Source organism: Labrus bergylta, chromosome 8 (assembly GCF_963930695.1).
Source record: "Labrus bergylta chromosome 8, fLabBer1.1, whole genome shotgun sequence".
Classification (NCBI taxonomy): Eukaryota; Metazoa; Chordata; class Actinopteri; order Labriformes; family Labridae; genus Labrus; species Labrus bergylta.
Genome location: NC_089202.1, coordinates 14,958,714 through 14,983,074, shown reverse-complemented (window position 1 = coordinate 14,983,074; position 24,361 = coordinate 14,958,714). Strand labels below are relative to the sequence as shown.

General features: G+C 40.2%; 1 protein-coding gene across 2 annotated transcripts in view; it reads right to left on the bottom strand.

Annotated features, from left to right (window-relative positions):
- Nucleotides 1-16,656: 16,656 nt before the first annotated feature.
- The window catches only part of pou2f2b (POU class 2 homeobox 2b), a 48,834-nt gene continuing 41,129 nt past the window's right edge, over nt 16,657-24,361 (bottom strand). For both annotated transcript variants that reach the window (XM_065957913.1, XM_020640623.3), the window contains one exon: nt 16,657-24,332. In XM_065957913.1, coding sequence (XP_065813985.1) covers nt 24,007-24,332 — 326 coding nt within the window. In that variant the 3' untranslated portion in view covers nt 16,657-24,006. The remainder of the gene's footprint in view (nt 24,333-24,361) is intronic.

Here is a 24,361-nt window from a genome sequence, read left to right as displayed (position 1 = left end):
GCACGATGAACCTTCACGTTCAGGAAACAGTAATCCTGTATTGACTTCTTCTTTAGAGCCGCCTTGCATTTTCTCACAGAGAGGCCAACAATTCAACATATTAACTTGGCGGCCATTTTCCTCTTACAACCTGCTCAGGTCCTTGCAGTCAAAAATTGTAGTTGTTGTTTTTTTTTTTTTGCTTAAATCCCAACAGAATAGTAAATAGTGAAAATCCTGAGAGACACCGAGCCATATTTTAAAGATAAACCATCAGCTACCAAAAAGACAACAGCTAATATCATTCATCTACATCCTAACATGACTATGAGCTAGAACTTTACACCACGTGTTCCTATAAAATGCTGATGTAAGCATTTAGCCACTCTAGCTTAGCGTAATGGATTATAAGATAACAACTCACTGAATGCTAACATTAACTTATTTCTGATTGCAGTTATGTGTCACAAAAAATTGAACTTGAAATATGAAATATGTCCTTTTTTTTTACTGATCAATCTACAATGATAATATCGATACATTTTAAATACTAACAATGTAGAACACAGCAGTCGCGACGCTTTGATGAGGTTCCAAGTATGAGAGGGAAGTCACAGGAAAATGGTGAACATTGACAATAAGTCAACAAGCTGAGAACAAGAGAGTTTCACTTATATTTCACTATATTCCTCTTTTTGTTTCGGTCTCTCATGTGTTGCCATCTTTCCTGACATGCGTCCATTACATAACATGTATTATCATTTTTCCCATTTTCATATGTGGGGCTTTTTCTGGTGTAGGTGAGGAGCTCTACAGCGCCCTGTCCTCTTCACACACATGAAAAGACGAGAGAGAGGAAATCAAAGAGAGGACCAGAGAGTGATTAAGCGATCAAGTGCAGGTTGGACAAATGGTTTCTCCTCTTTTGAAATGCATTTGTGTGCGCGTGTGTGTGTGTGTGTGTGTGTGTGTGTGTGTGTGTGTGTGTGTGTTTGACTTGCAAGAGCACTCTCTTAGCACAGGAGATGACATTTACAGACAATTGAACGGCACAGTACATTCTGAACACTGATAAACACAGTGCCTCACTCGATACCCTCAGTCTCTCCTACCCATGTCGTCGTCCTCCTGCTCCTCCTCCTCCTTGTCTTCCTCTCTCATTCTGGCTGTTCATCCACCTCTCCTCTTTTTACTCCCCCTTTTTCCTCTATACTTTTTTTCTTTACTCTAGTCATTGCAATCCCATCATCTGTCAACAGCCATTCATCCATATGTCTGTCCACCCTCTTCCCTGTATGCTCACACCTCCTCTCTTTCTCCTCCTGGTCCATCCTCTGCCACCTCTCCATGCCTCCGTCTCTTTCCTGCCCTCACAGTCACCACACACTTTGCCTCTTCAGTTCATCGTAAGCTTAAGGTTGATGGATGCATGGATAGAATATGTTAAAGATTTTCTTCAATTTATTTCTATCGGCTGCTTTGTATATTCATATTCTTTCACTCAGAATCAAAGTAAAAGAATCAGATTTCCCATTTTCAACATTGTTTGGCTTTCTTTTTTTTCTTTTTTTATTGAAATGTGCAATGAACAATTACATGCGTTAAAAATGTATGCCTGAAAATGTCTTATGTTTAGTTTTCGTATGTGATTTAAAATATACCTGTCTTTGAAGCTCGGACTGAAGGCTCATGGCTAATCTTTTCTGCACAAAATAATGCAATCTCCTCTTATGGTTCCCCTCATGATAAATTAGTATTGGTTCTCCTTTTGTAGAGGCTACTAGTGGTGTTGGAGCCAAGTCATGGGTGAATTCATACCAAGCAGGAGTTTACATGTTTTATCACAGTATTCCAACTTGAAATCTGATTTTTTAAGCGCTGGACAGCAACATAAGAGTTATTTTCATCTGTTTGTGAGTGCTTGTTCAGCCTAATTCATGAATTTCCAACCTGAGATTCTGGACCCCTTGGGGGCAACTAAGATCTCAAGGTCAGCTCTTGGGGTGTCAAAATTAGATTTGCAGATATTCACAAACATCATGATAAAACACTTAATGGATAGTTCATACAAAGGTCTTTTGGAAAGAGAAAGTGTGTGTAGTCCTGTTGGGAGTTTAGCAAAAAAAAAAAACTACAATTTATGTTCATTTTTGACTGCAATGTAGCCCTTTTTTTAGTGTGGGTCCTGAGGGGCATCAGCTTTTCAGTGGGGGATGGGGGGGGGGAGGTTGTGAACCACTGGCCTCATTAATCAAGTGGTTTAAGATTACAGGAATGTAGAAACATCTCAGTCATTCGAATAAGTTATATTACTAACAGGATTGAATTTAGATATAGGTTATTTTTTTTAGCTTCAGACCTAACAGATTGGTTTGAGGCTTAAAAGCTAAAACACTGTGTATTCGACCTCACTCCAACAAGTGGTCTGTTAAATACCACACATATACGATATATACTGTATATAAATAAAAGTTTCTCATTTTGAATTAAATCCAAAATTCTCAACCCCATAATAAGGACACTTTAAGTAAAAAATGACACATTTGTCCTAAAAATTGGAGCACGAGTAAGCACACTCACTATTAATTATATATTTTTTAAAATTGATATTTCAGACGTGTTTGGAAATCAGGGTAGAGAATGATAATTACCCATCTGTTCAAATCTTCACATCTATTATGTTAAATTATCACATGTTGGCCATTAAATCAGACCTGGCTGGAACTTTGGCAAGTGATCTTGTTGATGGGTTTGACAAACAGGGTGTTTCACAGACGAGCCTTGTCCTATTGGTTCCACATCATCTGTAACTCCCTCTATCTCCTATCCCGCCCTTTTTCATCCCCTCAGCGCTTTATGCGGCTCTGTCCGTCTCTAATCAGAGTGACAGACAGACGCTCAGCAGAGAAAGACAGAGAGAATGAAAGGGAGAGCGGAGAGTTTGTCACTGGAGTGTTTATGTGAATGCTCAGAGTTGGGTGGGTGAGGGTGTGAACATCCCCAGATATCTTTCATTTAGATTGAGACCCTTACCCATCCCCCATCTTTACTTCTATTTATCCCATGCGTGCTTATGGTATAGTGCCAACCCAAGTGAGAGTGGACGACATGAGTGAGAGTTGAGACTGAAAATCCTGTAGCAGGTTAGTGTGCAGTGGATTAAAAAAAAACTACATATCCTGCATCATAATCAGCACAGAAACACACACTGGTTTCTGCTGCCCTGTGCCTCTAAACTACAGATGGCTCAGGTCATTACTGTGGATAATGGGTGTGGTAGCCCACTTACCTGTGCCACCACAGGCAGGAAATATACACGCACAGGCACACACACACACACACACACAAAAAAAACACATGTTCATGCAGAACCTGATTTCTGCAAACAGTGGAAGCCAGGCAGGATAATAATTCCTGGACGGGGCGTTAAACAACCAACAGAGGTGTAATATGTACATAGGGTATGTGATGATTCATACCACTGACATGCACAAAAGCACTAACGCACGTTCACACACACACACACACACACACACACACACACGCGCGCGCAAATATGCATGTGCACACACTCTTTTCCTTCTTGTTGGCTTTCTTTTCACCTTCTTTTTAAGTGCTGCAATCTTTTACTTGATTTCCAGCAAGTGATTTTACACAATCAACTTCAGACGGTTTCTGATTCAGCTTTGATTCTTCACATGGAGAACCTTGACTGAGAAGAAAAAAGGTTTAACTTCTTGTGTGACGGTGAAAGGAGACGGGAAGATGGGTCGCTAGTCGTTAAAAGCATGCAGGGTGAGAGCGGCCCCGGATGAAAGGAAGAGCCGGCAGCTGAGGGTACAACAAGTGCAGCAGGGTGGCGGTTAATGCCTTCCCCCTGCAAACCCTCACCCACACACACATGCGCACACACACACAGGCGCACACACACACACAGGCACACACACACACACACACACACACACACTATCCTCACCCTCCTACCTCACCCCTACGAAATGGCAAGAGCAAAGAAGGACAGAGTGAGAGAGTGGAAAAGAGACCAAAGCTGCAGAGAATAAGGAGTGGAATAGAGAGAGAGAGAGAGACAGAGAGGAAGAGAGAGAGAGAAAGAAAGAGAGAGAGAGAGAAAGAGAGGACGAGAGTCAATGGGTTCTTTGTCACCAAAGAACTTGTTTATTTTCAAGCTTGCCAGTCCAACCGTCAGGAGACACAGCCAGATATTCCTGTCTCTGTTCCTGCAGCTTTGTTTTTCTCCTTACGTACCCAAAATTGGGTCTTAATGGGGTCTAAATATAAAAATAAGCAATGTCTTTAGAAATTCTTGAGTGACAATCTTGTTTTGACATCCATTCAATAATCTGTCTCTCTTTTTCTTCCCTTTTATGCCCAATAGGATCATTATGGGGTGTCAATTTGAAATGTTTCAAATTACATTTGTTCGGACATCAGTATTTTTCTCTCTTCTCCAGAGTTTGAAACAAAAGTGTCGAGTGTCCAACCGTCCAGTTGAGACCCGTGGCCTCTACACAGTTATCCTCTGTCCAGATCCTCCTTCCCCTCCCCTCCCTCTCTTTCCCAGCTGGTATTCACACATGAGTAATGGGATTACCACAGCAAGTGGCGAGGTGGTAGAGGAGGGAAGGAAGGGGGAGTGGGTGACGTTGGAGGACAAGTGAGACGGAGGAAGAGGGGGATCAATGAGAAGTCAGGGATGGTAAAAAAAAAAAAAAATCTACCTGGAAATGTAGAAGAGGATATATGTGGGGAAAAGGATCAATGGTGATAAACTTTGATATTTACAAAATTTGCAGAGACTGATTTCTCCAATTCAGGGCCACTGAAAGAAACCCATCATGACTTACTATTTTCATCCACAAGGCCCCTAGACAGAAAAAACACACTCGCTTTCTGTTGGATTACCATGGCAATGAGGCAGCTATTCAAGAACAAAAAGCTCCTTTTGCGGTGGGTAAAGTATGGAAAGAAGCAAGAGGCCAGTGCCCATATGAAAGCGCAGTGGTGGGAGCTGGAAAGAGAGGGTAATGTGAGAGCAGGGTGGAAGGCACAGAGAATGTGTGTTATATTAAACCAATGTCTGGCAGGGTGTCAAGCTTGTAATATATACAGAGAGCAAGGTGGGGGGGGAAGAGCAAAGGAAGGGAGATCAGTTAATTTAGCTCTGGGGACGTGACATTGATGGACTGGGGGAGAACGGAGAAGGAAGAATGTAACCTGTTCAGATGAGTCGGGGGGAGACAGAAGAACGTGAGTGAGGCAGGGGGGCTGTTCAGGAAGGTGCAAGTGTCAGGCTGTAGAGGAGAGAGAGAGGTATGCCTGGCCTTGTGACAGTAGCTATATTGAGCCCAGCGTGTGTGTTGACACTGTCTCCTGTATCTCACTGAGGAACAAACTCTTCCTTTTGGCACAGAATAGAGCTTCCTCTTCCCCTCTGTACTGCTCTGTCCCGCTCAGTGACCCGACTGCTCTTCCTCCCATCCTATCTCCTTTTTTTTTTCTTTCATATCCTTGATTTGTAAATATTGACATTTTTTGTGATTCTCCTGTTTTTTGCCTTTGAATTACTTACTCACTTAACATTTCTCTTATCCTCCTCTTCTGTGTCAACTAAACTAATGAGAGGCAGTTTGCAATCCCCATGAAGTAATGCAATACTTCAATATATGCTCAATGACAGATTTATTAAAAATGGCTCCTATAATTTGAATCTTGGCCATTGATCCAACTAAACCAAGCAATTTGAGAACTCTATATATATATATATATATATATATATATATATATATATTAAAGTTTTCTAACATTTTAAAAGTAAGAGTGATGGCTATTTATAGCCTAACAGTTTCAGGCTTTAAGCCCAGGATCAGAACTGAAGATCTGTGTTTCCTCTTATCAAGGATTGGAGTTATTGTCCATGATTTGGCCTAAATGTGGCCTAATTTTGGCCTAAATGAAGGCGATAGTTCCACCAAAACCAGTTGATCTCTCATTTTCTGTATCCATTTGAGAATTTGCAGACTGAAGGTCCGAGAGTCCTAAATAAATAGTTTCCTCTGTGGCAAATGTCATGCAAGTTTCTCTGTCAGTTTCAAGGTAAGCTATGTTAGTCAGAAACAGATGGAGAGAGGTGATCGCAACCTTGAGTGCTTCGTGGAAAAATTGTTATGATTAATTGTGACAATAACATCATTTAAGCAAAGGATGAGAACGCAGAAGGAAAGTGTTCAAAACAAATAGAACTAATTGGCTTTACTCTGTTTCCTGCTGTCATTCATGTCACAGCAAGTCCAGAAATAGCTCAGGTTACTAGATTACTCCCCGTCGCATGTGTGTGTGTGTGTGTGTGTTTGTGTGTGTGTGAGGCATGTACTGTATGTGCGGAAGAGGTCAGATCCAGTAACAGATACCCCCCACCCCCCTAATTAGTCATCCTCACACCGGGCTAAGTCTGGGTAACTCTCCCCCTCTTCAGATTGGATCACCCAGCGGTGCCTGGCCACCCGCCACCGACATACCCCCACCATACTCAACACCACACGCTCACCACATTCGGAGAATAGCCCTGCAGAGATGCCCCTGCAGCTACATAACATCTGAGAGTTGTTTAAAAAAATGACTTCCCGTGTTAAGTTTGAAACACAGCCACATTGATGACTTCATTCATTTTTCTCCAGGTGACATTTACAGGTGTTAAGACTTTAACTTAAATGAGTAATCCTTACACACACCCGAGCAGCTTTAAAGCACAAAATCACACAAACTTACAGGATTTCCTCTCATAATGAATTAAAAAAACACACAGATAAAACATGCACATTTACATTTCCATACAGATTTCTCAGTCCACTTCAAACAGGCATTTAGTACCTGGTACCTGACTTGTTCCTTATAGGAAACTTCTCCAGCTTTGTTTTGAGGGACTGAGGTTGGTGCATCATATTTAGCTCGAGGTGAAACGATTTTGTGCATTCATGCGCTCTATTCAGTAACATTTGAGAGTACTTTTAATTTTGAAAAGCAGCACTTCTTTTAGATATCATGTATCAGTATCAGTATCTACTACTTAAATGTGATATCAGTTATCAGCAACATGCCAGTCATCATTGTATCATTCCAATACCATTACCAATTTGGCCCACAAATGCCAGTTGTCAGTTTTTCTTAATATTGTGTTTTTTTTTTAACATGCACCATAACTGAAGGGGTCCTCAGTATCAGATACTTGATGAGCAGGGCTTGGATCCTCAGATGGGGCCCTCCTGATTCTTATTGATATATATCTTTTTTATTTATCATTTTTATCATTGCTTTTATTTCATTTTTATTGCTTTTATTGCTTTATTTCTTCCTATGTTGTGTTGTTGTTTTCTTGTATAGTGTTTTTTATTGCTTTGCATTGTTTTACTGTTTCCTCTTTGCTGCATTTGAATGTTTTTACATCTTTTGTGAATGGCTGTGTCGTTCGTTTTTTTTTTTTTTTGCCCACTGAGTTTTGTGATGTGCTCGTTTTTGCACTCTGAAGAGATCTTGTGCCATATAGATTATGTTGGTTCCACTAAATTCTAGGTATTTAGTAAAAACTTTTTCTAACATCTCTAATCTTTATTAAAAACAAGGGATCCTCACACCCTCCTGTGCAGTTCCAAAACATACACACAATGCCCTTTCTTTCTCCCAGAAGACAATCTGACAAAACCCAGTAGATTCCTTCTCCTTGGCCTGCACCCCGAATCCCCCCATCATCATCAGCATCCTCATCCTCATCATCAGCTGGGCATGGAGACAGCAGGCCTGTAGGTGGTTCAGCTATGTGTCATACATTACATGCCAGTGCAGGGGAGGAGGACTGACACAGAGCATGTGTTACACTTGCTCAGTTTGATGTGCTCTGCCCTCGCACAGGCACCGCTGTGGGTGGCATAGCTATGTGTCATAATCACCATCATCCTTTGCTTTGTCGGATTTCTCCTTGTCTGTGCGTGCCTGTTTGCGTATGTGTGTTTGTGTGTGTGGTTTTGTTTTTGCGTTGCTATACTGTAGGTCCCTTTGTGGAGGTGCCGCGCAGTGGGCTCATTCACAGTGTGGGAGCTGCTCTTATACAGTGGCTCTGATTCATTTTGTCCTGACCTGTGTGCACCTCAGTGTGTGTTGTGCTATAGCTTCATTCTGCAGCGAATTATCTAAACCTTCCACTGGGCTTTACTGTGTGGTTTATGCATTTTATTTTAAGTACAACTCATTGGAGTGAATGGACAATAAGTAGTTATTTACATTTTAAAAGAATGGAAACATTTCTGTTGGATGTCCAAGAAGTATTTTTTGATTATTTATACAGACTCAAGGTCCATTTAAAACACTACAGCATACAAAAAGACAGAACGATAGATAGCAAAAATGTTAAAGGGAAGGTCACCTGCTTTTTCAGCGTATTTAAACTTAATCTAATGCTCTCTTTAGAGGAAGAGGACCACGATAACTAAATCTCTGAAGAAGTCAGTGAAAGATTTGAAAGCGACCTAGAAAAAAACTAAACTTACAAAAGCACTGTCCACATTGTTACTCACTCTTATGAGGCTGTAATAATATTGACGCTCCTCTTTTTAGTGACCTTAGGGGTATACTGATTGACTTAAAGACTCAAGTGTATCAAACGTCACTCATGTCAACTTTGTTATGCTGACATGACTCTCGTGTTTTGCTTTTCTTTTGTTTTGTTGTTGTTTTTTTTGCAGAACTTGTGACCTGATTTTCATGAAACTTTGTGAAAGGGTTTAACATGGACCAAGAAGGACCCTTTTAGAATCGGATCCATTTTCAGCTTAAATAAGCTATTGATAGTTGAACTACCACTATATACCCAGACATATAGTATATCGCTATACAGTACATAGGTCCACTCTCTTCTGATGGCCTTCTAGTAAGCATTTATTTAGCATGCTAACACACTAAACTAAGACTGTTAACACGGTGAAAAAAAATTTGACTACCTAAACATTAGTAAGTAAGCATCGTCAATGTGATGATGTTAGCATGTTGACATAAGCATTTGGCCCAAAGCACCTCTGTAAATGTGAACAGCTTCACAGAGCAGCTAGCCTGGTTGTAAACGTCTGTTGATACACTGCACAGCGTCAGAGCTACTTTACTTTGCTTTAACATAAAAACAATAAGAAATGAGGGGAATCAAAAAATATCACTAGCTCGTGTTCAAAATGTCCTGCAGCTGTAGTTGTTCTTGCAAATGGACATTCTGAATGATAAAAAAATAGATTTGGAGATTTCTGATTCAGATCCTTTTCTGTAATCTTGTCACAAGCAGTGTTTTCACACATGCACAAATACCTGAAATTTTCAAGTTGAGTTGCATGTGGGAACGCAAGCTGCTGAATTATTCACCCAGACTGAGGTCAGGTTGGGCCTGTGTGAGAACACAGCAGAAATTATTCAGGAAAATTCAGTGTGAGCAAGTAGGAGGGGATAATGAGGTTTATATCCTGCAATGGTGCGATCTCCATGCATGTAGTGAAACTGCTTCAGTATGTTTTCTCTCGTCAGTGTGTTCTTATCTGCTCTCTCGTCGACACCGTGAATAGGTCGAACTACACGGAGCATATAAAGGCAAAAATTGTCATCATAGTTTCAGATTCTGTTGCTTCATTTGCCATTCACACGTCATTATGTCCCCTCACTTTGACAGACTGTACTCTAAAAGATCGCTATAACAAACCTGCCTTCATTCTCTGCAGCCTTCTTCTTTTAAGACAACATTTATTTCACTTTTATCAGACTGTGAACTTGCACCTCGAGCTAACATCTGTAATGTTTGTATATGTGTTGTATATGTCCCCCCTCGCCCCCAACCAGACGGGAAAAGTCTCCAACTCAGGAAGAGTTCAGGGATTACCTGTTTGATTTCTAGACTTTCAGGAGTGCATATGAGAAAATGACTATTGCTGGTTTCATTGTTTAGCATAAAAATTAACCTGTGACTGTCTACCTTATCTCAAGGCACACTTGCTGGAGTTTTCAAGAGCTTTCTGCACCTTGTAGTTTTCCTTTGGAGACAGAGTAAGACTTTTTCATGCCATTTTTTTTTTTTACCTCCGATATCAACCTGACTTGTGGTTTTTGCCAAGAAGCCTTAAGATACTTAAGAAAAATAGAGGTCCTAACATTTTTAAGAAAGTGGGGAGTGGAGGTGTGCATGTTATGGAGAGGTGATGTGTCATTCAGGGGCGGACGGGGGTCCCTGTTGTGTGTACTGTCGGTGTGTTTTCATGTTTGTTTGTTTGTTTCTGAGTGACATTTAGATCCCATAAAACTGTTGTGATGAAGGAAAGGAGGAGGCACTTGTACTGAATGACAGTTGTGTCTTTATCTCTCCCAAAGCGCTCTGATGTTCATTTTCTGCAGAGTGTCTCCAGCCAGCGTTTATTCAGGTTTCTGTTGTTTTGTTATTGACAAGGTGACGGCAGAGGGAACGACAGAAAAGAAAAGAGACCAGTGATGCTGAAACATAAAATATGTTCACAATCTCGCTGCAACATTCAGTATTTCTTTGAGGCTGATTTTTACCTTTATTCTAGATTTATCCTTAACATTTTTTATTGTAATCACTTTTTAAAGTTAATAAATGACAGAAAGTCAGACGGCATATTGTGAGAGTTCTGTAAACCAAAGCCTTAAAAAAAAGGGGCTTGTTGGACTACTTTCCTCCCTATCATATTTAACCAGGCCTATTAATGCTTAATAATATATCTGCAAAGTAGAGGTCAAATGTCTCCTTAATCTATACAAAGGAACTTTTCAATAAATAAATGAAATCAGAGTTTTTGTATGTTTTTCAAATAATTTTATGTTGATGTAGGAAGAGCCAAGGTTATGTTTTTTTCTGCTGCTACAAAAAGAAGAAATAATGATCCTACATATTTCTTACAAGAGCGTGCAGAATAATCTTACAAAAGGACTTTGAATAAACGGATTGTCCTTATTATTCACTTTTAAGTCAGCAGACTTATGTATGTAAGTATGTTCATTGGTGCTGCACTGTAACAATAATTAACCACAAAGGGTAAAATAACGCTAGAAAAAGCAGTTTCTGGAGTGGAAAGTTTCAAGTCCAATTTGCCTCTGACCCTGTCCAGCAGTGATGTCAGCAGTGATGTCACAGAGAGTCCTGGAGTTCACTTCTACATCACTGCATCAAGTTAAACCACAAGAAGAAGGCAAAGACACTTTTCTTTCCATAGACTGTACTACCAAACATTGACATAGTCGCAATGATGTCACCCTTCGGGTTCTGAAGAGTCGTCTTGGAGGGCAGAGTTATGGCGGCAGTCTCCACATTGGAAATCTCCACCTAACTTTCGATCAATTTAATAACTGGCAAAGAGGTGGAGCTGAGGCGGGCCATAAGCAATCTGACAAACCATTTTATGTAAATGTATGCATAACCCTTATCTTGAATATAATCAGAACAAATGTGATCTTAACGTTTTAGACACTAACATGTTAACCAGGCTGTACGCGTTCATTTCTGCGGTAAAATCAAGTATTTTAACATGGAACCTAATGTGGATTACTTGATATTTAGAGGCAGCCCCAAGTGGACACTTGAGGAACTGCAGTTCAGCATTGACTTAACTTTTTTTTTTTCCACTGGTTCTTTAAGTTCTGCTATAACATTATTTTGCTCTGTTAGCTACTTTTTACTTAAGATTACACCCTGCTTTACTTAAACAAGAACCGCTTCTTCATTCAGTTATTCATTAAGAAGAAATGTCTGACCGGTTCCAGACCCACTTTTCTATCAATGAACATTTTTATTTTTTATTTTTTGTCGGATCCAAAAAGCATTTTAAATGCATCATCTTAATGTGATGTGTTTCCCCCACAATGTTCTCGTTTATTAGCATATGAATAATCATTAAACTAAAGAAATGAGAAATCCTCATTAACTGCACCCCTTGTTATTCATACTGAAACTGCAATTAACATTCTTGTGTTTTCAAGTCTCTGCAAATGACTGACCATAGATTTTTAATGTAGAACTTTAAAATGCTTATAGTTTACTGAAATAGTGCTATATATGTACACATATTAATACGTTTGCCAGCTGTCAGTTCCACTGGAGGTCAACATGATGAGGCAACAGAGGATTCTAAAACAACATACAAAACACACAGCAGAGTAACCTACAGCACACACACACACACACACGCGCGCACACACACACTCACACACACTAATTGTGTTGAACCTGACAGCTGGCATCCTGTCGTCTTGTACCTTTGACACAGTGACTCCTTTTCAAGCCAATTCCACCCTAAACTGGGTTTATTCCAACTCATCAGAGTTCCAACTGTGTTAACTGACTCCTCACATCACCAGATATGTTGCTCTCCTGTTACCCGCCTCATGCCAGAGTGTGTCATAGAGACTGCCTTAACGGGCATCATTTCTGAGATGATGTCAAACAACAATGGCACGCACAAAGTTATGATGCTCAGTGGGGCCACAGCGAGTAATCTGCTCCCTCCTTTAATAACTATCTGGAGATAGCATGACATTTCCACTCAGTGCTGTCACATAGCAACAGCTTTTTCTTCAAGTAAAGAGCCGGTCTAAATTTGGATTGAAAAATTAAAATGATGTTTGTGGTGTATGATTAATCTGCTTCATCAACATGAATTAAACATAGTTTTATTTAGAAGTGTTGTGTTGCTGAATATTATTTGAGCTTCAGTAAGAATTTACAATTTTCAAGAGTTCAGGAATGCTCGTAAAGCACTTGTAAAGTAACAAGTAAAAACTTTTTTTTACTTTTTACTTGTTTTTAAATAACTGTCTGTGTAGTCAGTTTTTATCATTAATTGGGACTACATACTGGTGATAACTTATGGCCTCTTGTTGGAAGCACTTGCATTTTTAGCGTAACACACTTCTTCCATGCACTTCTAAAAATGTAGACAACTTGTGAGTGTGAGCTGCACGTCTGAAAGCAAACAGCGGATATTTTTTCACCCTGACCTTATCTGTACTTTTTTTCTACAAGCATCTTAGTAACATTTCAAAAAGAAGTCAGAATAAGCCAAGGTGTGAACGCAGCAGGAAATATTAAGGAAAATTCCCCGGGGATGGATAGAGATGATGACATTATAATCATGCAACAGGTGTGAAACCTAGGGGGTTCTTGATGCACGGAAAGAAGCTTCTTCAAACTCTTTTCTGCTTGTCATCATGTTCCTCACCACTCATCTGTTGATACTGTTAATATTTCCCATTCAATTACACATAGCAGTCATATAAAAGCAAAAACTGTCATTGTACTGATGATGCTTTGTCAGTCATCTTGAATATGTTTTAAACAGAGCACTGTGAATTCCTGAGACCCCCCCCTCCAATCCTACATAATAAATCACATATGGATCATTGTGAAAGGTTAAATCAGACAAAGGCAGACTGTCCTGACATTTTCTCAAGGTCAAATGCTCTGAGTGTAAGTGGCGACTTCTTTATGCAAACTTTCATTGATTCGTCTATCATTCCGCAGTAGTTGATATGCAAGAGAGAGAAACGGAGCTCAGATCAAACATTTTTTAACTCATGTAGGATGTAAAGTGGTGTGACTTCCTTTCCCGTCCATGCTTGTGTTTTGAGCTGCAACCCTGCTCTACAAAAAACATACAACTGTTGCTTATCACCACTGGTGTCTTCAAAGAAAGCGAAGCAAATATTGTTGCTAAAACTCAACCTGTGGGGTCTTCATAAGTAACTTACACTTAACATATGAAAAAATCTCTTCTCAGATCTTCTCATTCTTTGTTGTGAGGTGGTTGGTAAATTGGCTGGATTGGATTAATGACTCAAGTATTTCAGAAATCCTGGCTACAGCCCTAATGAGATTTTCTTAAATAGAAATGAATTATCACAATAAAAAAACAACATAACAGGTAAAGTCCTGCACTCAACATATTTCATTCAGTAAAAGTACACAAGTCCCAACAGCTTGTACTTAAAAGTATCAGTCAAGTACTTGTTATGCAGAAACAAGTGAGTAATATCAGTGGATTATTCATGCTGATGCAACTGGTTGAGGTTGCATTGGGTTGAAGTCGAGTTAATTAGAAATATTTGAGATACTCTTAGATAGTAACAGTTGTTAAATTAATATATGAAACTAAAAAGTAGAGTATTTCCATCTGGCATGTAGTCTAGATTGCTTGAGATGAAACAATATGTTTGCTGAAGGACTTAAAGAGTAATAGCAGCATTCAGTATTTGTGATTAAAAAAAAAAGAAGTAAACTAGCTCAACCTTAAACAAAGCTGTATTTGTACAATGTCTTCATAGTGCAAAAGAACAAGTTTTCCATATGGCTGCGACAACACAGCAGCACAGATCTACCCGAGTCACCGTGGTGATAGGATCACATGCTCACCATCGCCGGCCGTGACTCAACTCGGAGGTGGGTGTCTGAAAGCTGTCACACTTACACACTCAAGCATCCTACCTAATCATCCACCTACTGAGCCACACAGCAGGGGAGCAGCGGAGAGGCAGAGGAGACAGACTGAAGGAGAGGCAGTTAACATGAGAGGAAGGGTGATGAGCTGGAGGAGGAAGAGGAGGAGAAAGTGGAAGAAACAGTCAGACAAAGACTTGTGGATGGAAGGAGAAGGCCAAACGAACGCCTTGTTGTTTGTTTATAAGCAGACGTCCCCTGACTCATCTGAGTGAGAATGAATGGCGGGAGGAAGATGATGTGGCTCCTCTCTCTCTCTCCCTCCCCCCTCCATCAGCAACAGGTCTGCAGGGTGAGAACTTATCAGCAGGGTGTGAGGACACAGGGTGACACTCTGCCGCCCTCACCCACATGACGTACTCTCACTCAGACTGTCAGCGGTCACTGGGCTAAAATTGATCCAGTTCAGGTCAATATGCAACAGTGACTTGACTGTGAGGTCTGTTGTCTGTTGACTTATTCAAAGCATTATGATCTCAAAACCATAAATGTAACATTTTGTTAATTGTTGTCATGCAGTGTAAAAATAAACCGATAATGTTTTGATTGTTAACCTTCAAACAGACAACAATCGATAAAAAAGTAACATTTGACAATCAGATTGGTATTTTGTTGTTTATTTTCTAATGAATTAAACATCAAATGACCTTATGCTACTTGAATAATTTAAAAAAGTCTGCAAATTGAGTGGCCGCACTAAAGTATCATTACCCTGATCCAGTGTGTGAGACAAGCAAGAGTTTCACCTAATACAGATTGTAGAATTAATCCTGTGTATGACATTTTTACACGTTTGCACACATCATGTGTATGACATTTTTTATTTATAGCCCCATCAACAATACATTTTATTCTGGCTTCATCTGGTGGTATTTCTTCTGATTATTTGACTAATTGTTGGATCAATACAGCATTAGAAATCATTAAATCAATCTCAATAAAAATTGTATTTTTGCTCAGTCAGCAAATTAAATGATAGATGGATAATAAAATAAAGCTCCTTTCAGTTTTTTGTTGCTTGACAAATTCATTAAAGGGCTTATCATTTTATCTCCAAAACATTTTGTACTACAGGAAGTCACAAAAACCACCACAGTGATATAAGCAGATAGTACTTACACTGTGGGTACAGCCTCTTTGTTTAGATTTGTGATTGGTTTATGATTTTCTGTGTGAAGAAAACTCAGATGAGTTGTTGATATATTAACTCAGACCCGGTTACTGTTCTTTAGCTTTAAGTTTGTAGGAAGTGATTGAAGATCAGTGTATGGGGAAACAAAGCGTTAGAAAAACAACAACAAAGTAAACGTTTAATTAGTTTATATGAAATCAAAAAGTATTCAATTCACGATTTTCAAAATGAATATGAATCCATAAACTAATAGAATAAATGACAAAGTGTTTTATCATAATTCATTTAATTAGGATTAAAAAAAAGTACTTACCAATAAATGAATGATCCATCAGTATTCAGAGTATAGAAGTAAAGAATTAATGTACTGACATAAAACTGTAGAAAAAATAAACTATCAAAGCTGAAAAAGAGAAACGGTAAAAAAACATAGAAGTAAGTTGCCCTCATAAATGCCAGATTAAAATATTGTTGTTGTTAATTTGTCTTTAAAACTGAGAAATTGATTTGAAAGATTTCATTAAATTACATTTGATTTATATGTCAGTGGTGTATTTGATAATTGTCATGTTATGTTTTCACTTTACATTATATTTGATGGAGTAATGTTGACAACTTTAAATGATTTCATCTTTTTTTTTACTATTATCAAATTCAATCAACATAAAACAGATTCATAAAACATTAAAGTAAACCATTAGTGACTTACTTTTAATTATGAAATAATAATAGATAATATAGAACAGATAATTAGATCGGTTCATGACACTCCTGGTCTTCCATTTCTGAAAGGGGAAAAAAAGCAACAAACTCAGCAGTCCAAAAAGGATGACTGATTCTGATATTTAATCTAACACCACCCTCTGCTGATTGAAACATGGAATGACAAGTTGAAGTGCACAACAATTTGACGCTCAAGCCTTCAATAAAAAAGTCTAGTATAAAGCTTAACTGTAAAAAAAACGGACAAACAAAACACGAGGCGGGAGGGGGTCATCTGTACAGTTTTTGTCTCCTGTTTTATTTGGATGAATGAAACACTTTCAGTTACAAAAATGACTTAAAATGAACAACACTGTACAATGAACAAGTAGAGTTATTTTTCTTCTTTTTTTGGTTTTCAAGATAAATACACTAAAAGGCTAAATGCTACCACAAGGGAGGAGGAGAGGGGGGAGACAGAGAGGAAGGGGAGGGAGGGAGAGGGGGAGACAGAAGGGGAGGACTGCTCACATGATGGAAGACACAAAGGGAGGGGTAATGGCAATGCAACCATACCTGTACACACACCAACACACTCACGCACACACACTATGGGACGCAGGGTTTTTGTCGTGTCAGGGGGGATTAAAGCTACATGTGAAAGAAGTTGGCAAACATTACTTTACAGTTGACAGTCATGTGTGGGGGCTTGTTGTCTGAAGAACAAGGAATCTTTTTGTCTTTTTTTTGTGTGTATTATGCCACACCCACACCCACCCCACCCTGCTGTCACGCACACACAGGCTCGCAAACAGGTGGAATTGTAAGAGAGAGAAGCCCCTCCTTCCCCTATTTAACAGCTAACAAGAAAAAACTACCAGAGAAAATCTTCCCTTGGTTTTAATGTTTGACTGCTCACTCTTTCTCTCTCTCACGCACACAAACACACACGCACGCACACACACACACACACACACACACACATACAGAGGCATAGACACAAACATTCAGGGTCTAAGGTCAGACAGGTAGACGTTAGGACCAAACATCAGGTAGAACAAATGAAAAAGGGGGGAGGGATTGATGATGGGAGTAAAGTGGTACTCTGGCAGCACGAGCAGAAAGGACGAGAACTTAAGAAGGATCAGAACAGCTACAAAGATACCAAGAGAAACTTCATTATCATTATCATCATCATCATCATCATCATCATCGTTGTTGTCGTCGCTGTCGTTGTCATCATCATAATTATGAGAAGCTTAAGATTATTTTTCCAATGACAAATACTTAAAAATATACATTTCATCATCATCTTAATTATGATCATTATTATTATTATTATTCCCCTTTGGATAGCTGAGGTTAGTGCTTCACAGACCGGCTCGCTAGGTGACGAAGAGGAGAAGAAGAGCAGAAAGAAAAGGATGGATGGATGGATGGAGAGAGAGAGAGAGAGAGCGAGAGAGGTGAAGGATTCAGTGGAGTTGAAGAAAGGTTGAGGAGAAGGTCAAGTTAGAGCTCTTTGGTTTTATTCTTTAACATCTGACTCGCTTTGCTGTGTTGCTGGAGAAACCTTTGGACTAAAGCTGTATTGTAGAAGAAAGAGAGAGAGAGAGAGAGGAAGGAATGAGAGAAGGAGAGGAAGAGCATGATTGTGTGGATGAGAGTGGGTGGAGGAAGAAGTTGCGGTTTGTTCAGTTGTTTTCTTTGCTTGCCGTGTCTCTCCTTCTCCAACAACAATCACATTTCTCATGCTGTCGTGTCCAGAATGATTATCTTTCTGACTCATTTTTCTAGATGGTTCAAATCAACTTCAAGCACTGATTGGTTGTTGCACATTTTCAGCAATAAACTTATTCAATTTCCGGCCAAGAAATAGTTAAACCTTGACACTACTTCCTTTATGGTAAAAATCAAGCTGCACTTCGACGGTTTTCCTCGCGTCGCATTAAGACTGGAAACAGGGGGACAGGTCTGACCTTGATCCCTGTCAGTGAGGTGGAATGTATGAATCATGTTACTGAATCAAACTGTTTGATTCACTCATATTCAAAGCAGTTTTTTTTCCATCTTGTTCCAAGCTCAGTGAAAGAATCTACACCTACAGCAAAAGACAATGACTTTCCAATAATAAGTCTGATTTAGAGTGAGGAGAGCTCCACAGCTATGAGCCACTAATCCTGAATAGTAGAGTTTGGTTTGAATAAGAGTTTTTAAACTTCTACGGGCAACAATTCTGCCTGCTAGTACCTGTAAAGCTCACTAAGAAAGGTTTCAAATTCCCCTTTCCACACTGAACAAAACCCTCACTTTAAAATTGTGGTTTTATTGTTTGATTATTTGATTATGTATAACTTTGCTCGAAAACTTCCAACCTGTTTGCATTGACTGGAAATCAGTGTGGGCCGAGTCCTGCTTTTATTTTTACTTGATTAGTAGTCCTCCATACCTACTAGCGGTAGACTTATATTAATGTCCAAGACATGAGTGTGATATCAACTTTTCTTTTAACTTTAGTAACAAAATGGATACAGGTTTCTACTAAAAAGAAATCTTCTAATTTTTTCAGATTTTTTGTTGCTTGTAGAGAATATGTGAAGGCGTGGAGAAAGAGTTTCTGAAACACTTTGGTGGACGTCAGGATTTCAGGGAGCGTGTACATCATGCTGGATCTGGTGGCAGGGCATTAACTTTGGTATCATTCACTAAGGGGGTATCCCCACCACAGAGACCTGCGCTTCACACTCAGTCCCTTAAACCCTGAAGTCAACCAAAAAAAGTTTCATTTCAGAAACACAGCAGCGAAGCAAAACAAGAAGATGGACTCACATGTACTCTTCTCCCTCCAACTTCTAGACTCTCTTCACACACACGAGTTGTGAGGAGTGTGTGTATGCGTCACCCAGCTATCCCGGTCTCAGCCGTTCCCCAGGTACCTGCCCTACAGCGCTCCCTGATACACTCGGACATCAAGTGGTCTATTTGCCCGCTCATCAGGCAAAGGAGACCTAAAGGCGAGAGAGGGCACGGCGACCTTGCTGATAAAGTTGCTCTCAGACACACAGCTTTTTTTTTTAAAGCTTGAAATTATACCAGATCTGATCCTAGATCTGTGCCAAAGAGCAGCTTTAAGCCCACAGTCCTCAGTGTTTGACAGGGAGGGAGCAGTGAGGGTCAGATCTGAGGAGAGGGCTGTGTTCAAAGCTCAACACAGACAGCGGGGGGTGTTTTCCAGGGGGACAGGGTGTGTGTGTGCGTGCGTGTGCGTGTGTGTAGACAGGCGCATGAACCAGTGCAGGCCTTTGACCTTAAATGTCTCCCTCTGCAATCTATTCAATGATCTGTTACTCTGCAGATCGATCCCAAACATCTGTGTTATCTCTATTAGGTAAGCCTCACTGTGTCTGCTTCCAGCCTCACAAACACACCATCCACACAAACCATCCCGGCACCCTGATCCCCTCTGTAACCCCGCATTTTAAAGCATTCATCTATTTGGTTTATCATCAAAGATTATGAGGTATATGATGAACTATCTCTCTTTTACATCCTACAGTGGATGAAGAATTTTTTTCAAAGGAACTCAGAGAAAAGTTGAAACAAAAACATTTTTTTAAAAACAAATCTAAACAAAAAGGAGAGCGAGATGAAGTGAGAAGTTGAGAGGCTGATTTACAGCTGGGAGCTCTTCTTCTCTCTTAATCTTGTCCATCATGTTAAAAAAAAACTTGAGCGTTGCCTCCGTTGATCTTCTTCTGTGTTTTTGGTTGTGTAGCTGTAAAGATTTTTGTCAACTTTCTCCTGGGGAGAAAATAAAGAGGACAGAAGCAGCACTGTGTCTCAACCAACACCTCTTTCTACAACACATGAATTCAATTCATGCTTTTCCTGTTGAATCAGAATGTAAACTTTTTCTCTTTATATCAGGAGCCATGAAGACATGACCCCCTGGAAAGCATTTACAGATATAATCCCCCCGCCCCCATAACTCACAAGGTGTTGATCCACACAGTGCTGACTCCATACTGTGAGATTACGCTTCCTATTAAAGGAAACTTCATCTCAGTGAGGAAGAGAAGTTGATTATGGCCGACATCAGATCAGCCATATTCTCTTGTTAAGTCCCTACAGGAACCCTGGTTGCATTTCTTGTATTATTTGGTTTAAAGAAGTAAGAAAGAAAGTCAGCGAGGGGCAAAAAAGGAAAAAAAGAAAATCATAAAAAGTACATCCCAGAATATGAAAAAGCACCTCTACAAATAAATTAACAAATAAATAGCAAGACACGCAAACAAATCAAAGCTACCCTGAATAAATAGTACAATCAAAAGTCTAAATCATCTTCAGAAGGTGAAATAAAAAAAAGTCCAAAGAGAGATAGTTTAAATTTTTGGTCTAAAATCAAGTTATTATCATCAATGTTTTTAGGATCTTTTTTTTTTCTCTGTCTTTTTTGTAGGTTTTTTTTTTTCATTTTAATACATTAGCGATAAGTAAGCAGTAGAACATAGATCTTTTTTTCTACAAAATCTATAGAAGCACTAACAGATACATTCCGTCTAAGAGTCCATGTGGAGAGAAGGTTTCACCTTCCTGGTTTAAAACCCCCTACCCCACATCTAAAGTTTGGTTCGGGGTTCGATTCTCGCGTGTGTGTCGACTGTTTTTTTCTGGCGTGGATCAAACCAAATATTCTTTGGATATGTTTAATGTCCGACTCTCAAACCGTCGACTGTGCCTGAGGCCTGCGCTGAGCGTATTCATCTGCAGCTGAAGTGTTTACTTTGTCGCTGGGGTCAGGATTAATGACAAGACATCACAGCAGACCCTTTTTCTTTTTTAACCATTTCGGTTTCTTATAAACACAAACAGAAAAACCCCTCACGCTTCACCTCAGGCATAATGACTGGAACCCTCGTGTAGAGAGGGCACTTCCTGTTCCTCTCCACTGTGTTTGGTTTGGTTTTGTATTTGGTTTGGCATCGTTAAAGTTTGCTATTCAACTTTTTGCTTTTGGCTTTTTGTGTCTCTATTTTAGATCTGCCAAGACAGTCTGTTTCTTTATCTAATAAAAATCTGGAAGCTAAATTTTCACAGTTTTTTTTTTCTCAACCACCTGATAAAAATCTCTAGCACGACTAGGAAAAAAATAAGGAGCTCTTGTAAGTAAGTAAGCGAGTAAGTTATTCCAAATGAGTTAATAAGCACTAAAGTACAGTACATAAAACAGCATCAAGAGACACGGCAGAGATCAAAACAATCAGAACCAACCAACAGAAAAATAAAAACAGATTTTTTTTTCTTTAAAGAAGATTTCAGTTCAGTGAGGTCATTTGCGTTTAGCTCCATCCAGGACCAGAGAGAGAGCTGAGCTGGAGAGGGAGAGAGGCAGAGGAGGGGAGGAACTGTCTGTCCTTTTTTTCCCCCCTGCTCACCTGTCTATCTGCCTGTCTGTCCATCGTTGCTACACAGTTTCAGAGCGGGGCGAATGCTTACAGACAGACAGACAGACAGACAAAGAGGGATGCACTTTGACCTCCTCCCCTCCTCCCTCCAGCCACATTTGGTTAAGGGTTCTTTTTGGTTTGCTTCGGTCATTCCTTGGGTTTTTGGTTTGCGTTTATTTTTGGTATCCTTTTACAAAAAAAAGTGTGACGCCTGCTGCCCCTCACTACAGCGTGTCCCCTCCAAGTGCACCCTCATTCTGGGGGTTTCGGAGTAAAGGAACAGTTTCCTTAATAAAGCTTCCCCCTGTGGGTACTTGGACGGGTCAGGTGGAGGGGATTACATCAGAAGGGGGAGGGTTTCCAGTGGTAAAGTCCTGTTCTCACCCCCCTACTCCTGTGTCTTTATTGTGTTCATACGTCTTGGCTGAAGCTCTGCAAGAAGAGTTCAGGCCAGCCTTGAGAATGCTTTGGTTTCCATTTGAGAATTAATGGCAGTCTGAGGTGGAAAATGGCAGTGAAATGTGATTGATGGAGTTATGATGGAAACAGACAAATATCAGTAAACATGTCTAGACAGACAGGTGTCGGCAGGCATGAGAAACAGCTGTGACTAAACTCGGCTTTATTGACTTATTTAGCCTCCAGTCGCATTGGTTATTACTTTCAATCTCCAATCAGGGCCCTATTTCATACTTTTAACATGGTCGCCGGCTCTCAACAAACGCCGTTCTCTGTGTGCAAAGTTTTCCAGGGCGTGTTTATTTAGCCACGGAGTCACCCATAACAGGTTACATCTTTAAAAGTGAAAGATTGAACTGATTAAGAGCACAAAGTGTCACATGTTTACGTCTTAATAAATTCATTCACACCTTCAAAATTGACTCGCAGTGTGCCAGCTCTATTATGGATCTACGGCACTTGGTGAGATGAGCATCTTTTCACTTTCGTCATCTCTGTTCCTGCAGAAAAGTCACATTGCAGACAGAAAAAAATGCAAGATGAAACCATGAATGCATAATGATGATGATGATAATGGCACTGATGATGAGGGAAATAGTAATGGCACTAGAAAAGCTGCAACAATAAATAGGAGCTGTACTTTAAGATAATACTAATAAATAGTAAAAAAAAAAAACAAATCCCATCTGTACTTCTTAAAGTGTAAAAAAACAAATACTGGTTCACAAGCCTCTGTTAAGGTCATCTGAAAAAAAAAAAAAAGGACAGAGTAAAGCTCATCTATGCTCTTAGAACCAGAGGTAGTAAAGAGACTAACACATGAAGATACAGCAGTACTGGCATCATTCAAACACCAGCGTTTCACTCGATTAGTCACAATCGTTTACAAAAATTATCCAAAATATCTAAAATGGAAACGTAAAAGAGACACATGACAGACAGGATGAGTCAATGGCAGGATGGATGGATTGGCTCCTGATGTGTGTTTATGTGTGTGAGTTTGTGTGTGTGAGTAGCAGTAGCAGTAGCAGAAGAGTCCTGGTCCTGGATAGCTTCAGTATTTACACGTCCTTTGAATAAAGCTTTTCTCTCCGTATTTTTGGTTTTTGGTATATGGGATTTTGGTATGGTTGTCGTTTTTTTTTTTTGTGTATTCCTCCTCCGCCTCCTCCTCAGGTAAATTTTTGGTTTAAACGTATCGTCCCTTCTCCTCTTCCTTCAGACCCGCAGCTTTTCAAAATGATAAAAAGAAGGAAAACTTATGCACAGTCCTCCATTTATTTTTGTCCTTGCCGCCATTCCTTTGTCACATAGTAAAGTTAACTTTTTGTCATTTTTGGTTTATGCACTCCGACATGCGTCTCTTCAGCCTCTTGGTTAAAGAGTCATTGGTTTGTTTTCCTTCAGAGAGAAGGAGCGGAGAGATGCCATGTCGATTTCACGTGTTATTGACTAAAAGGTCCCACGCTGCCTCCTCTCCATATGTTTGGATAGATAAAGATTTTTGGTTTCAATCTTCCCCTTTCCCCCCTTCTCCCCTCTTTCACTTCCCTCCCTCCCTCTCTCCTCTTTCATTCTGTGTATTTTTGGCATCGAAAGACTGGGAGAGAAAGAGAGAGAGGAACATTGCGAAAAAAATTAACGGAAGAAGGGTGCAAGAGAGAGAAAGAGATAGCTTTGGTGTGAAAGGCGAGGTTCCTGTTTCCTCCTTCCTCCCCCTCTCTGATTGGCACTTGGCGCGGTCACTCAATCTTGGCCCCGCCCAGAGAGGGCGGGCTGTGTGCCATTTCGCTGGAGGAGCAGGAAAAGGCGGGGCTTGAGCAGGGGGAGGGAGAGCAGGGGGTGGGGCTGATGCTGCTGGCTGATGGGAAAGGGGAGGCCTGGGAGGCTTTGGCTACTGCAGCGCTGAGCAGTCCAGCGCCGGGGTTCTGACTCATGTGGAGTAGGGCTGGGTGGTTGAGGAAGAGGGAGGAGTGGAGGCCTGCCTGGCCCCCAGAGGCCCCCAGCATCACCTTACTGGCCCCCTCAAGACTAGAAAGAGGCAGCTGGCCACCACTGGCTGCTAGAGCTGAGGACAGGAGAGAGAGGAGAACAAAG